Source organism: Astatotilapia calliptera, chromosome 18 (assembly GCF_964374335.1).
Source record: "Astatotilapia calliptera chromosome 18, fAstCal68.1, whole genome shotgun sequence".
NCBI lineage: Eukaryota > Metazoa > Chordata > Actinopteri > Cichliformes > Cichlidae > Astatotilapia > Astatotilapia calliptera.
The window spans coordinates 16,108,952-16,122,406 of NC_137439.1; the positions used below are offsets into that span (position 1 = coordinate 16,108,952).

The window sequence follows — 13,455 nt, forward strand, 5'->3', positions numbered from 1 at the left end:
CAGCTAAATAAACATCAAGCAGACAGCTGATTATCAGAAGTGTGAGATGCTCGAGAATATACTCTGGTGTCCTGTTATATTTTAGATAGCAAGGAGTTTATTAAACTTCACCGAAACAATCTGCAAATTTCATTAAAATTTAATAAACTATCATCTTGTCTTTATTTTTAGTTAGCACAGACCTTAAACACTTAAAGCTGTAAGCTAATGATAGTTATATTAGAGCAGATGCTGCTGGTGCAATAAGCTGTACGTTTTACGTCCAATGGATGATGATCTGATTAGTCGACTAATCGCAAAAATAATCGGTGACTAGTCGACTATCCAAATAATCGTTTGTGGCAGCCCTAGGCACAATGCAGAAACATCTCTGGGTGCATGTCCTTCTGTGTGGTATTAGGCAGCTGGTGGATTGTTGGGCGACCTGGGCACCCCTTTTGCTTTAAGAAGCCATGAAAAAAGCTGTTGCACTGATGAAAATGTGTCATCTTTTTGGCTCGAACTGAAGGGTTTTGCAAATCCACTGCAAACCCTAATGAACACATGAGCCTTGCTGTAGCATTGTTGGGTGCAAGTATGGTACAAACAAAACCTCTGACCGTACCCACTGTGACTGAACAACGTTCAGTTATTCTCTCCACTTTCAGACTGTGTATGCAGACATTAAAAATAATAGCTTAGATTTATACACTGCCTTTCAAGAAACCCAAAGCCCCTTTACAAAAGAGTCTAAATAAGTCTACATTAGTATTAGTTTAGGAAAAAAGCAGGATGGTGAGTTCAACTTTTCCAATGCACAACATTATTTGAAAACTATATCTGAAGAGTGCATATGCCATGGAGATTAGTGGAAACCACTTTTTGTGATTCCTCAGAATCTGGAATAGAAAGACATTTTTTTGGTGTATGTGTTTAATCTTTGTGTCACAGATTGCCCTCAGTATAGCCATGTGGGTTAACCCAAGTTAGTCCAGAAGGTGGCAGTGTTTCATGCCATTTAGTCCCACGTTGCAGTTAAAAGCAGGGGGGTGTCAAGGCAATTTGATCTCAAATGGGCCAGAGCAGTAAAACAATTGCATAACAACGCGCCTTTAATTCAAGTAAGCAAAAGTTCCAATTTGTTAGACCATCTATTTAGAAAACATGTTGAAGCGGTTGGATAAAATAAAATAAGTTCAGATTCAACAGTATGTCTTATTGCATGTCCATTACAGATCACAGTGAGTCTAGAAATGCATAAAACCATCAGATGAAGAGATTTGAGGTCTAAAGTACAATATTATTTTTCTCCGTATGACTCAAATAAATTTGTCAAGAACAACAAACATGCTTTATACTTTTATATGTGCATGAAAATAATAAAATAATAATAAAATAAAATAATAAAATAATAAAAACTTCAATGAAGTTTTTAAACTTTGTAAATCCATTTAAATTTCTAAATTGGACCCTTTAAAAGATCAGTTTCCATTTGCATACACGGACCATAAGGTGCATGTGTATATGTGTGTGCTCTTAGCCTATATGTTTGACATTCACTCTCTCCTGGTCAAAGTCCCTTTAGTGTTTTTTTACCCTAATTTCTATACCTGAAGCATAGAGGTGGTACTGAAATTAAAATTCTATTGTAGACGTCCTGCGTAGTTAGAGTTCAGGTCAGGGACAGGCCAGTGTGTTCAGGTTTGGCATTCAGTGTTAATGAGTACCTAACGGAGGTCACTGCAGTCATGCTGATGTGTTTTGTGCATGTGTGTCTTTGTGAAGGAACATTTCCGTGTGTTGTGGCCATACAATTGACATTGCAACTACTGGGCTGCGGGACTTGAATGCGTTGATATGATCTACTGTTCAAAAGGTCACACAGAACAGTGAGCTGTTATGTCAGTCATTAATGATCCAGTCTGTCATTGTTTTATTCATAGATTGAAGCTGCTTTAAGTATTACTTTGTGGCGTAAAATACAAGACAGATTTTATTCTGTATTTACATATATCATAAAGAAAAATAAGCATCCGGTTAATGCATGTGTATCTAATGTAATGTGTTTGTGCAATAAAAGATGATATAATAGAGCAGGGGTGGGCAATATTAATAGCCACCCCTGTTTTGGAGTTATAGCAAGCCCCTGCACCTTGGGCATTCAGCGAGCGTTTGGTGAATTTCTTCTGCCTTCATTTCGTTCATTTCAAGTTGCATGAACACTGTGTCCTGTGTTGATCTCTCGTCTTACATGCCTATTTACACGCCAAAGACTCTAAACTTATGGAGTTCTGTAGATGCGGGACCAGCCACTCGCTTCGACAAAACCCTGTTGTTATGATGTCTGTTAACTGGTTCTACGATTGTTGTGCTGATGTTTGGAAAAAACACTAAAAAGCTGTGAAAATGTAGGCCAGCAGTGTCACGTAGAAAGAGCTGAGGGATCATTTTAATCACTGCGTTGTCGTACTGGTCATGAAAAGGGGAAGTGAGAAGTGTGCTCCTCTGCAGTTTTCATTGGCACCTTGTTTCTCACACAGGCTTCTGTGCACAGTTCCCCAGATATCTAACTGCAACCCCTTTCCACTCCCTCTCACAGCAACACCCACTTTCTGACACAGCTGTGTGTTTTTTTTTTTGAATGTTTGCCAAAAAAGCAGAAAGCACTGGTAAGAAATTCTTCGCTTGAAGATTAGAATCCGGCAACCTAATCTACAAGCTTCACAAACTGACCAGCACTTAGTTAGTGACAAGAAAGCTTGTGAACACTTGAATTTGTAGGTTTCTAAATGTTTCCTGATCTTTGTGAAAGTTACTTTAAAAGACACACTCAGACTAAACTAATAACCTATAAACACTTTTACATTTATTGGTAATAGTAATGGACCAGTTCTTATATAGTGTTTTTCTACTCTACTTGAGCACTCAAATTGCATATTTCATGTCTGTATTGCAAGTGAAGGGCATCACATTGAAATTGTTTGAAGGAATTTTATAAAATGATGGTTTTCTCTGGGTGCTTTTGGGCTGAATATTCATTTTGCACTCTGAAATCAGTTTAAACCAGGTCAGACATTCTGTCTCTGTTGTTTATTTTGTCTAGATAAATATAATTAGAGGTCTGCTGAATGCTCGCCAATGCCAAGAATAATCGGGGCAACATGGGAGCCAAATAATTTGCAGAACACTTTCAGACAGAAATGCCTGAGGGGCAACAAAAAGAGCTTTGTCTGTGTTTTTGGGGACAAACTTCAAAACAAGAGGCTAAACACAATGCTCTGACCCCCGAGGTTAAGCACACAAAGGAAGGAGATTTTTGACTAGCTGTGGTCATGTGACTAGCCTCTGCGATTTGACCATAAAAAAGAAAAATGTGAAGAAGTGCCATCATGTCATACAAAGGAGACAAACCCATCAAGGGAGTTTTCCACTGATGCACGATACAAGCTTCACGAAAAATGAATGTGGTTGCTCTCGTATACATTATGTAGAAGAATAGTATTAACTACTATTTATAGTGAGGAAGGCCATCGACCACATACTGAATACAGATAAATATTTTTTATCTGATTGTTCTGGTATTTGCATTTAAATCTAATGAAATACAATTACTTTTGCAGTCTATGCAGCTTGTGTAGCTATTTCCCCTTCGCTTGTGACGCCAGCATTTGAGTTTATTGAAATCATGCATTATGCTGCATTAAGTATGTTGTCTTGTAATCATCATGGTAGTGATTTTCCATCATGGCTTTCACCTGCCAAGTGCTTTACCACTTCGCATGGCATTGTAAAATTATTTGGGACAGGGACACTTTGTTAATGATCATCCAACACGGAGCAAGAAACGAGGGGATGTGCATCCAAACGCATCAGTCATCCAGACTGGATTTTAAGCTTACAATAATTCACGCATATATTTATACAACTTTGGCTGACTGCCCCCACATTACGGGGTTCCTGTTGGGAAACATTCACCTGTGGGGTTTAAAGTCATATGATGGTTATTCAATGATTAGCCCAGGGTGTGGGGACCACTAAATATCTACGAGCCATAAAAAATGGGATGTGAGAGGGGCGCATGCACAGATGGAGAAAGGACATTCTTATGACACAGGCAAAACAGGAAATCTCCATTATGGCCACATGTTATCTAATCAAGCTGCGAGGAATTTTAACGTGCTTGTATGTGCAATTAACTGATCCACATCCTTGTGTTGTTTCACGGGTGCAACGAGATGATTTTGGGATTGTTGCCAAAAACCTAAATTATGTATACAGATTGGAATGCATTGTAAAGGAAGCACTGACGAGGCCAGCGGGATGTAAACATACACTGCGTTATTCTGGTGAATACATATAACAAATGAGGATGCACTGACCTCAGTTTGAAATTTGTCCAGTACCAAACTGTATGAATATGAATACACAGAGAAACTTGACTAAAAAGCATCTTTATTAAAGGAGTCATTGTTCAAACAACACATAGAACAGGCGATTGTGAAGACACACACTGCAAAATAAGAATAAAACTGATGGCCTTTTTAAAGTATAGTAAAAAAATAAATAAAATGCTGACAGATAGAAAAGCTAAAATTTCACATTGTTCACTGTTTTGGCCAGTGACTTGGCCCCGGACTATTGTTTTCCTCTCCATTTATCTCCACATATTCTTCTTGTGGACCGTGAACCAGGATGCCAATGCGACTACTAAAGTTGCGTGTTTGTGGATACAGAAGGAAATCATAGATAAGAGATGCCGCTATGCCACCACACATCGGTGCCAGCCAGTACACCTGGAACGAAAGCAGAAATGAGTTTTATCTTTGACAAAATGAAATGGATAAGGAAAATTGCTCTTTTTTTTGGATAAAAGGCGTTTTGATAAACGGCTACCCAGTGGTTTTTCATTTTGCCCAGTATCAAAGCCGGCCCAAAGGAACGAGCAGGGTTGATGCCACATCCAGTGAAACTTATCTGTAAATGTAAAAACAAAGCATATCATTTATAAGTAAATACACTCATGTGATGGAATAATTTTTGTTATAATTTAGAATGGGAATATCTTATCCATACACAAAGACGATGGTAGGGGGCTAATCTTGCATATATCTTTTTATAAAATGCATAAGAAATGCAGTAGCTCTACAGAAAATGAGTTTTAGATGTGCCGGATTTACCGCAATAAACTTTTTTTTTTAAAACTGTGTATTAAATCACAAAGATATTGAAAACTGTTAACAGCCCAAGAAGCTTCATTGAACTACTTTTTGCACCAAAAACCAAGGCGCTGACTTGTTTATCTGCATCTGTTATGTTTCCAGGCAAACACTATTTAAAACGGTTATTGGCAGACTTTTATTAAAGTCGACATATGTTGCTGACTTGTGTTCGACTCAATGTGACACTTGTGTAGCCGCCTTTGAAACTGTGATTTGCCGAACCCCTGCCACACCACCCTGACGCACATAGAAATACTCTGCAGAATTGGGTAACATAGTGTAGGGAAAATCTTGAATCGTAAATTGAGAGAAACTGTGACACCCACCAACGCTAACTGTACAGGATATTTGATTTACAACAACAAAGCTGCTTTAAAAATGATCAAGATGCTTAAATAGTGCAAAAAGGTTCAGGCATGCTTTGACAAACAGTTGCTATTTAGCGATTTATTCACCCTCAACTTGATATTAAATAATACCCTTTAATGCTCTGCTCTGAGCAGTTTTATATAAAATGAATGCACATGTGCCTGATCCTTCTAAGATGACAGATTTCAGGAGGATGGATTGCAATCAGCTGACTGCTACTCATATAAAAATTCATACAGATTTTGATTGCGATTCACTTACAGCTGTTAAATGCCCAAGTCCCACCGACAGCCCAATAGCCAAGGGTGCAGAGCCTGTAACATCAGTCCTTCGCTTGTCAGTCACTGCTATGATACACAGAACCAGCTGAAGGGTGGCAAAGAATTCGATGGCAAAACCTGCTCCTACACTGACATTTAGCTGCAAAAGACAATTACTGCCCATTAGTCCAACTAGAGTTAGGCTTGATTAGACTGAATGTGCTGGTTTATGTGTGAAAACCAAAACGACAAGTGCAACCTCTTACCGCATTAACACCAAGAGACTCTCCAGGCTTATATCCATTCACAACAGCGCTGGCTGCAATTGCCCCAAGCATTTGAGCGAGGATGTAGAACGCACATCTGAGTGCACTGATCTGGCAGTTGACCAGGAGGCCCAGGGTGACCGCAGGGTTCAAGTGTGCTCCACTGATGTGCCCCAAACTCTGAGCCAGTGTGGCAATGGCTAGTGCAAAGGCCAACGAGACCTTTATTTCCTGAGCAATCATCTGATTTTTATCATTGCCCAGACCTATTCCAACAATAGAGGATAGGCCAATAAGTATGAACAGTAACATACCAACAAACTCTGCAGCCACAGCCCTCCAAAATGCCCAACTCTTTACTTCTGTCATCTTTACCCCTTAAAAATCTGTTAAAACATGTATATGCGTCACTATTTATAGTTTGTGGAGAGGGGAGGGGAAATGACAAAACAGGAAGATGTTGTGCTGTGCAAGATTTCATGTAACACCAGAAAGACAAGTGTAGCTTTTCTCTTTTTATTTGATATAGCAGAATTTGTTTTCAGACTGGCTCCTTTGATTATTCTACAACATCCTCCAGCAGGGGCTCTGTTTCACGTTCCTGTTCCTGTTCCGGGGCCCAGCAGAGCAAGATTTTAGTTTTTTCTTTGAAGCTCTCGTCACTGGGTGCCAGCACATAATTATACAGAAGCGCTGCCACCACTCCAGCACTCATCGGTCCAGCCCAGTACACCTGAAAAACCAAAGAAACCACATCAGTTACAATCTGAATGACTTGTAAGCCCAGTGACTTAGAAAAAGGTCACATTTTCAGCTCGTGTGTCACCAATACATACCCAGTGATCATTGAACGCCTTCTGTATAACTGCAGGTCCAAAGGATCGAGCTGGATTGATCCCACATCCCGTGTAGGAGATCTGCAACCCATAGAGGAAAACACCACTTGCCTGCCTGGCTGTACATCAGCTGATTACATGAAAGGCTGATGTACAGCCAATTCACTCTGAGCCAATCTATTGTGTTGGCTTCTGCAAGATGGAGAAACCATCTGCCAAATTAATGACATGGGAAATATATGAATGTTTTCATGTACTCACCCCAGCAAGATGTCCAAGCGTTACAGAGAAGCCATATGCCAGAGGTGCAAATCCGCCAATGTCACGTCTTTTGTCATGGAGTGCCACCAAGCACAGAACCAGCTGCAGAGTGAGCATGAACTCCATGCCAAAACCTTGAGCTGGGCTGATACCATTTAGCTAGAAATGATAATACCAATGGGATTAGAGGATTTTTATACCCTACAGTGCTTCCATTATTTTAAGCATGATGCTCATCATTTCGCATGACTGCTACAAACAGTTAAAATGTGACATTAAGACTACAAACAGACCTGAGTTAAAATTGTCACTCGAGCAAGGCTGAAGGCAATTCTTTGAATGCCACTTAGTCCAAGTAGCAAATATCATTTAAGGCTAATATTATTTAGGAAAATCATGGACTCCACCTTACCTCATTAACTCCAAGTGAATCAACATGTTCTGCCCTGATACCATACACAATGGCACTGCCAACCACTGCCCCCAACATCTGAGCCAACATGTAGAAGAGGGCTCTGAGAATACTTATACGACAGCTGGTCACCAGGCCCAGGGTGACGGCAGGATTCAGGTGTGCACCGCTAATGTGACCTATGCACTCGGCTAGCGTGGCGATGGCCAGGCCGAAGGCAAATGCCACTTTGATCTCACGATCAAGGTTGAAATCATTTGGATCTCCTACTGCAGCAGAGAGGCCCATGAAAATAAAGATGATCATTCCCAAGAACTCCGCCAGAACTGCCCTCCAAAACGACCACGACTTAATCTCTGACATGGCTACTCAGATAACGTCCAGTGATAACAGACAGCTTTCAAAGGAGCACCTGCGTGCTACAGAATCTGGCAACTCAAATTTTGCTCCACCAGTGAGCCACCTGAAATTGTGAGTGACATTCACAGGCATTTATCAGGTGTGTGCCTTTAACAAATCAGGCCTAATTAGAAGCAGCTGAGAGATGTGGGCTTCACCCAGTGAGCGTGACCTCCAGGTCTCCTGCTCTGCTCATTGCTTTTCTAGTGTTACTGAAGGAGATGCTACGTTTCTCATTTAAGACGGCAAACCACAACAGCAGCTCAAAAGACAGGACTTTGAATGGAATTGAATGGATCTGATGGAAATACAAAGAAAGTGTTTAAATAAGCAAAATGTATCAATTAGTACAAAAATATCACATGCAGTAAGGGGCAGCTTGGAGATTATAATTTTATCCAGGTTTGAGTCATTTTAAAATTTTCATTTAAATACATTACTGCATTAATACAATAATATAATTAAAAATTCAAAACAAACTCTTTCAAATGTCTAGTGACTGATAATTTTAAAAGAAATACAAGAAAAGATGATGGAGCGCTAAGGAGAGAATAAATAGGCTGGAGGGTGTAGGTGCTACTGCCATGCTAAATGGTTTCCCCATCTTTCAGTCTACTTGTTTTATTCTGAGCAGGGGCACGGTGCTTTGAAGTTAACATCTGTCATTTGCCACTGTGAAGGAAATGGGAGCTTTTGAATTCACGACAAGGAAACCAGCCCCTTGTTCAGCTTTTCTGTGTGAAAGAGCTGGCAGGTTAAAGGGTCACACTGCTTCTTGTCTTCATCTTTGAAAGAAAGATGAGAAGCCCTCCATAGAATCACATTTTACTTGGGCAGCATTTTTCTTCATCAAACAAATGTTTTGTTTTTTTTTACTTGCACATCACTCTGATTGATTCTTCTGTTTTTAATGTTGACTTCATTAAAAATCAAGTTTTCTTTTTTCTTTTCTTAAAAAAAAAAAAAATCTGCCTGAGATAGCATTAACATGTGTTTTGACTATAAAGAATGTTCACCCAGGAAAGATGCTAGAATGACTGGGATGACATGGCATTTAATATAGGGCTGTGCGATATGTCCAAAATCTCATATCCCGACATTAAGACATCTATCGTCCGATAACGATATAAATCACAAAAATGTAGCATTTTTTGTAAAATCTGTGACTCTCGGGCAGCTCGACTTGCGTGAAGTGTTTCCAGCTGGGCGTCGCGTACCTGGAGTCGAGTGTTTTAACCGATGCACGAAACGATACATTTTTAGACATAAGTTGTAACGGCCGCCATTTTCTTTGTGAGTATTTATTGCATGGCGTGCTGCGGGGAAAAGCCTGTTCTAAGTTTGAGTCTAAGGTTTATTTTTTAGCAACTGACGGCTCATTTTTGCTTCTCATTCGTAAACACTCTGCATACTCTTTCAGTGATTCAGTTTATTTTGAAAAGTCTCAACAGGATCTTGAGCTTTATTGTGAAAGGTTTATGTGGAACAAGCGGACACACGGTGTTTTTACCGTCGTTGTTGCTAACGACAACGCATAAAAACAAACGCTTGTCTGTCTATAGTGTGGTTATATTAAATATAAGAGAAAGAGAGAACTTTAAGAAATTAATATAGCCACTACAGTGACCATCAAAATAATGAAAAAATATTGCCGTAAACAGTTTATTTTGCGACACCACGAAACAAACGATAGCATAAAATGAAACGATAGACGTTTTCATATCGTCATCCGATATATATTGTTATATCGAACAGCCCTAATAACACGTGATAGCATTTTAAGATGTAATGAACTGAAGTAAATGCAAATGTTGGTACAGGAGGTTATCATTTCTTGTTCTTTAAGCTCTGTGCTTGCAGACCATATTTTATTTCCTTAAAGATCAGCACTTTATCTTTTGGCACACGTGTATCTTTAAAGGTACTCCTTGATTCTGTAGTGTGCTGTAAGCCCAACATCCTCCACAGGCAGTGGAGGTTTGCTTTTGTGGAGTGACGACTAACAAGATCAGAGCCTAAAAATGTATCTCTGTGCACTTTCTGCATACACATAATACTTTTTCTTGTGAAAGTTGCAAGTTTAAATCATGCAAAAATAGTTGTAAATTAATTGACAGTTCTTACAGCCAAATGGCATGAAATGTTTCTGAAACAGCTGTAGCACTGGACACTTTTTTAGGTACAAATTGCTAGTACTGGGTCGGGCCCCCTTTTGTCTTCAGACCTACGTTAATTCATCGTGGCATAGATTCAAAAAAGTGCTGGAAACATTCCTCAGAGATTTTGGTCCATGTTGACTTGCTAGCATCAAGTAGTTGCTGCAGATTTGTCAGTTGAAAATCCATTAATTGGATTGAGATCTGGTGACTGTGGAGGCCATCTGTGCACTGTGAACTCTCTGTCATGTTCAGGAAACCAGTTTGAGATGATTTGAGCTTTGTGGCATGACACAATATCTTGCTGTGAGGAGCCATTAGAAGATGTGTACGCTGTGATCATCCATCTTGGATCAATATAAAGCAGGATGGATCCATGCTTCCATTTTGTTTACAACAAATTTTGTACCTACCGCCCAAATATCACAGCAGAAATCAAGAATTATCAGTCCAGGAAACGTTTTTCTAACATTCTGCTGTCTAATTTTGGTGGGTCCATCCAAATAGTAGCCTCAGTTTCCTGTTCTTAGCTGACAGAAATGTTAGTGTGGTCTTCTGGTGCTGTAGCCCATCTGATTCAAGGTTTAGAATTAGAATAGAATAGAATTCAACTTTATTGTCATTGCACATGTCACAAGTACAAGGCAACGAAATGCAGTTTGCATCCATCCAGAAGTGCTTTAACCATAATATAGATATATTACAGAAATGGGTCTGTTATAGGTATGAGGGTACAAAATATGGGTCTATTATGGGTATGTTATAATGTACACGGTATGAAGGTATGGTGTGAATATGTTATAACTATAAGTATGTACAGGCTATGAACAGGATATAAATATGAAAACTATGCAGAAATATGAAATAAAAAGCTATACAGAAATGAAATATGAACTATGTAAGTTATAAACAGTTGTAAACAGTTGTAGAATTATAATTATCGTATTGTACAGAATGATTGTCTATACAGCATTTACAGTAGTGCAGTTAAGTGAAATATGTGGATATTTTTACAGAGGCTATATAAAGTGCTAGTGGTTGTGAGTGGTGGTTCAGTCCATGTTATTATTGTGTGTAGGAGGGTACAGTTGTCCATTTGTTTGTTTTTGACCATTGTGTGTGTGTTCAGTTATAGGTGGTTGTTTGTATGTTCAGTCCATGAGTTTAATGTGGTTCAGATGTCAGGAGGCAGGGTTCAGGAGTCTGACAGCTGTGGGGAAGAAGCTGTTTCGGTACCTGGTGGTCTTAGTCCGGAGGCTCCTGTAGCGCCTCCCAGAGGGCAGGAGGATGAAGAGTCCATGTGATGGGTGACTGGGGTCTTTGATGATTTTCCCAGGCCTTTTCAGACACCGCTTCCTGTAGATGTCGTTTATGGCAGGAAGTTGTGCTCCAGGAATGCGCTGGGCAGTTTTCACGACCCTCTGCAACGCCTTCCGGTCCGAGGCAGAGCAGTTCCCGTACCAGACTGTTATACAGTTGGTCAGGATGCTCTCGATGGTGCAGTGATAGAAGTTCACCAGAATGTCTGAAGACAGGTGGTTCTTCCTCAGAGTCCTCAAGAAGAGGCGCTGGTGAGCCTTCTTGACCAGCTTGGAGCAGTTGGTTGTCCAGATGAGATCCTCGGAGATGTCGACACCCAGGAACTTGAAGCTGCTCACACGCTCCACAGCCATCCCTTTAATGTAGATGGGTGGATGTGGGTCAGTATTCCTCCTGACATGTTGTGTATTTGGAAATGCTCTGGCTATTAGCTTCTGACTTCTGACGTCAACAAGACATTTCCTTGCAGTGAACTGCCTATTGTCTCTTTTTGGGGACATCCTCTGTAAATCCTTGTTTACAACAGTTTGTGAAATACTGAGACCGGTCCACCTGGCACAAACAACTACACCCTGTTTAAAGTCACATAAATCACCTTTCTTCCCCACACCTAACTGCAGTGAAGTGTTGCCTTGTGATTTTTCGGCTAAACATTTGCATTAACAAGTAGTTGAACAGGTTTATCCAACAAAGTGAATATAATTTGTTTTAGGCCAGTAGATTGGTCAGAGAGAAATCTGCCTTTCAGATGACCGGTGTTGTTTCTGGCTATGGAGAGCCCACCAAAGCCAATCATGTGAGCATCCTCCCCTCACTCCCCCTGGCACTCAGATGTAAATAAGACACAAACATTTCTTCCACAAATGTTGTCTTCCATATACCATATATCATATACATGAACACATATGAAGATGTGGATGCTCTAATGAACCCCAGAGAGGATTTATTATGGTGCTTGTAATGAGAGGGAGGCCTCAGCCTACTAACCGAGAGATTATAGGATGGACAGAGATGATTTAATCAAGCAGAAATGGAAGCAAGTCAAGTATATAATCAATATGTATGCTGGTCTGTTAGGCAGAGTAAAACAGCACTGACAACTTCAAAGGGTTTTCCTCGCAGCTGCTTGAAACGGGTGAAAGAACAAAATAAAAGTAAGGTGAACAGAGAAGAAGTGCAACTACATCAAACAGTAAGTAAAAAAAAAGATTAAATTGTCATTATATATGTTTCATTTATGTTACACCCCAGCCCAGGGAACCGGCGTGCGACATAAGGAAAATAAAAATAAGGAAAAATGCCCCCCCACTCCCTGCTCTTAAGGAGGACGAACCAACAAAAAACAGCTACCACGGATTTCACAACAGCCAGTCAGTTTATTGAGTCCCAAAAGGTAGCAGGCATCAGGGTGAGCATGGCCAAAACAACAAACAAAAACTCCAGAAATGAAATGCAGCTGGCTTACCTTCACAGAAAACCCCAAACGAAAATTACATGTGTCTTACCTGCCTCCCTAACCAAAAACAAGAGAAAAGGTTCACAAAGAAAAATGGCTTCTCACCCCTACAGCTACCGAGTAAGAAAAAGTATCAACAACTATTTACATCTATATACAACAAATTACAACAAATTATTTACAACACGGGGGGGGGGGGGATTAATTCATCTGCAGGTCCAGACGATGAGATTGAAGCGTCTGTGTATAAAAGACTCTCGCTGAGCCTGAGTGGTTTTCTCTAAATAAGGATCCTAATCGCAAATAGTCTTATCTACATATGACATATTTTCCATCACCACCCTCACCAGCCACAATGATGTTATCTGTTATTGTAGGAGACAGCAGTGAAGCACAGAACAAAGAAAGATTAATCAACAGTACAACTCCAAACCCTTTTATCTGGCTATCAAATGTAGATCTGATTCATGCTGGTTATACATTTTAAATTCCTTGTACGTCGATATATCCGACTGAAGTAAG

The 13,455-nt window shown here is 40.0% G+C and overlaps 2 protein-coding genes across 2 annotated transcripts; both read right to left on the minus strand.

The window, feature by feature from the left end:
* Window positions 1-4,414: 4,414 nt before the first annotated feature.
* Window positions 4,415-6,462, minus strand: LOC113011157 (aquaporin-1-like). The gene is made up of 4 exons (XM_026150561.2): window positions 6,094-6,462; window positions 5,829-5,987; window positions 4,873-4,953; window positions 4,415-4,772 (listed from the first exon to the last, which is right to left on the minus strand). Exons 1-4 carry the CDS (start codon window positions 6,460-6,462, stop codon window positions 4,584-4,586), a joined length of 798 nt encoding a protein of 265 aa, XP_026006346.1. The 3' UTR covers window positions 4,415-4,583.
* Window positions 6,463-6,595: 133 nt separating this feature from the next.
* Window positions 6,596-8,172, minus strand: LOC113011158 (aquaporin-1-like). Its single transcript, XM_026150562.2, has 4 exons — window positions 7,603-8,172; window positions 7,191-7,349; window positions 6,930-7,010; window positions 6,596-6,826 (listed from the first exon to the last, which is right to left on the minus strand). Exons 1-4 carry the CDS (start codon window positions 7,963-7,965, stop codon window positions 6,653-6,655), a joined length of 777 nt encoding a protein of 258 aa, XP_026006347.2. The 5' UTR covers window positions 7,966-8,172; the 3' UTR covers window positions 6,596-6,652.
* Between the last annotated feature and the right edge of the window lie 5,283 nt (window positions 8,173-13,455).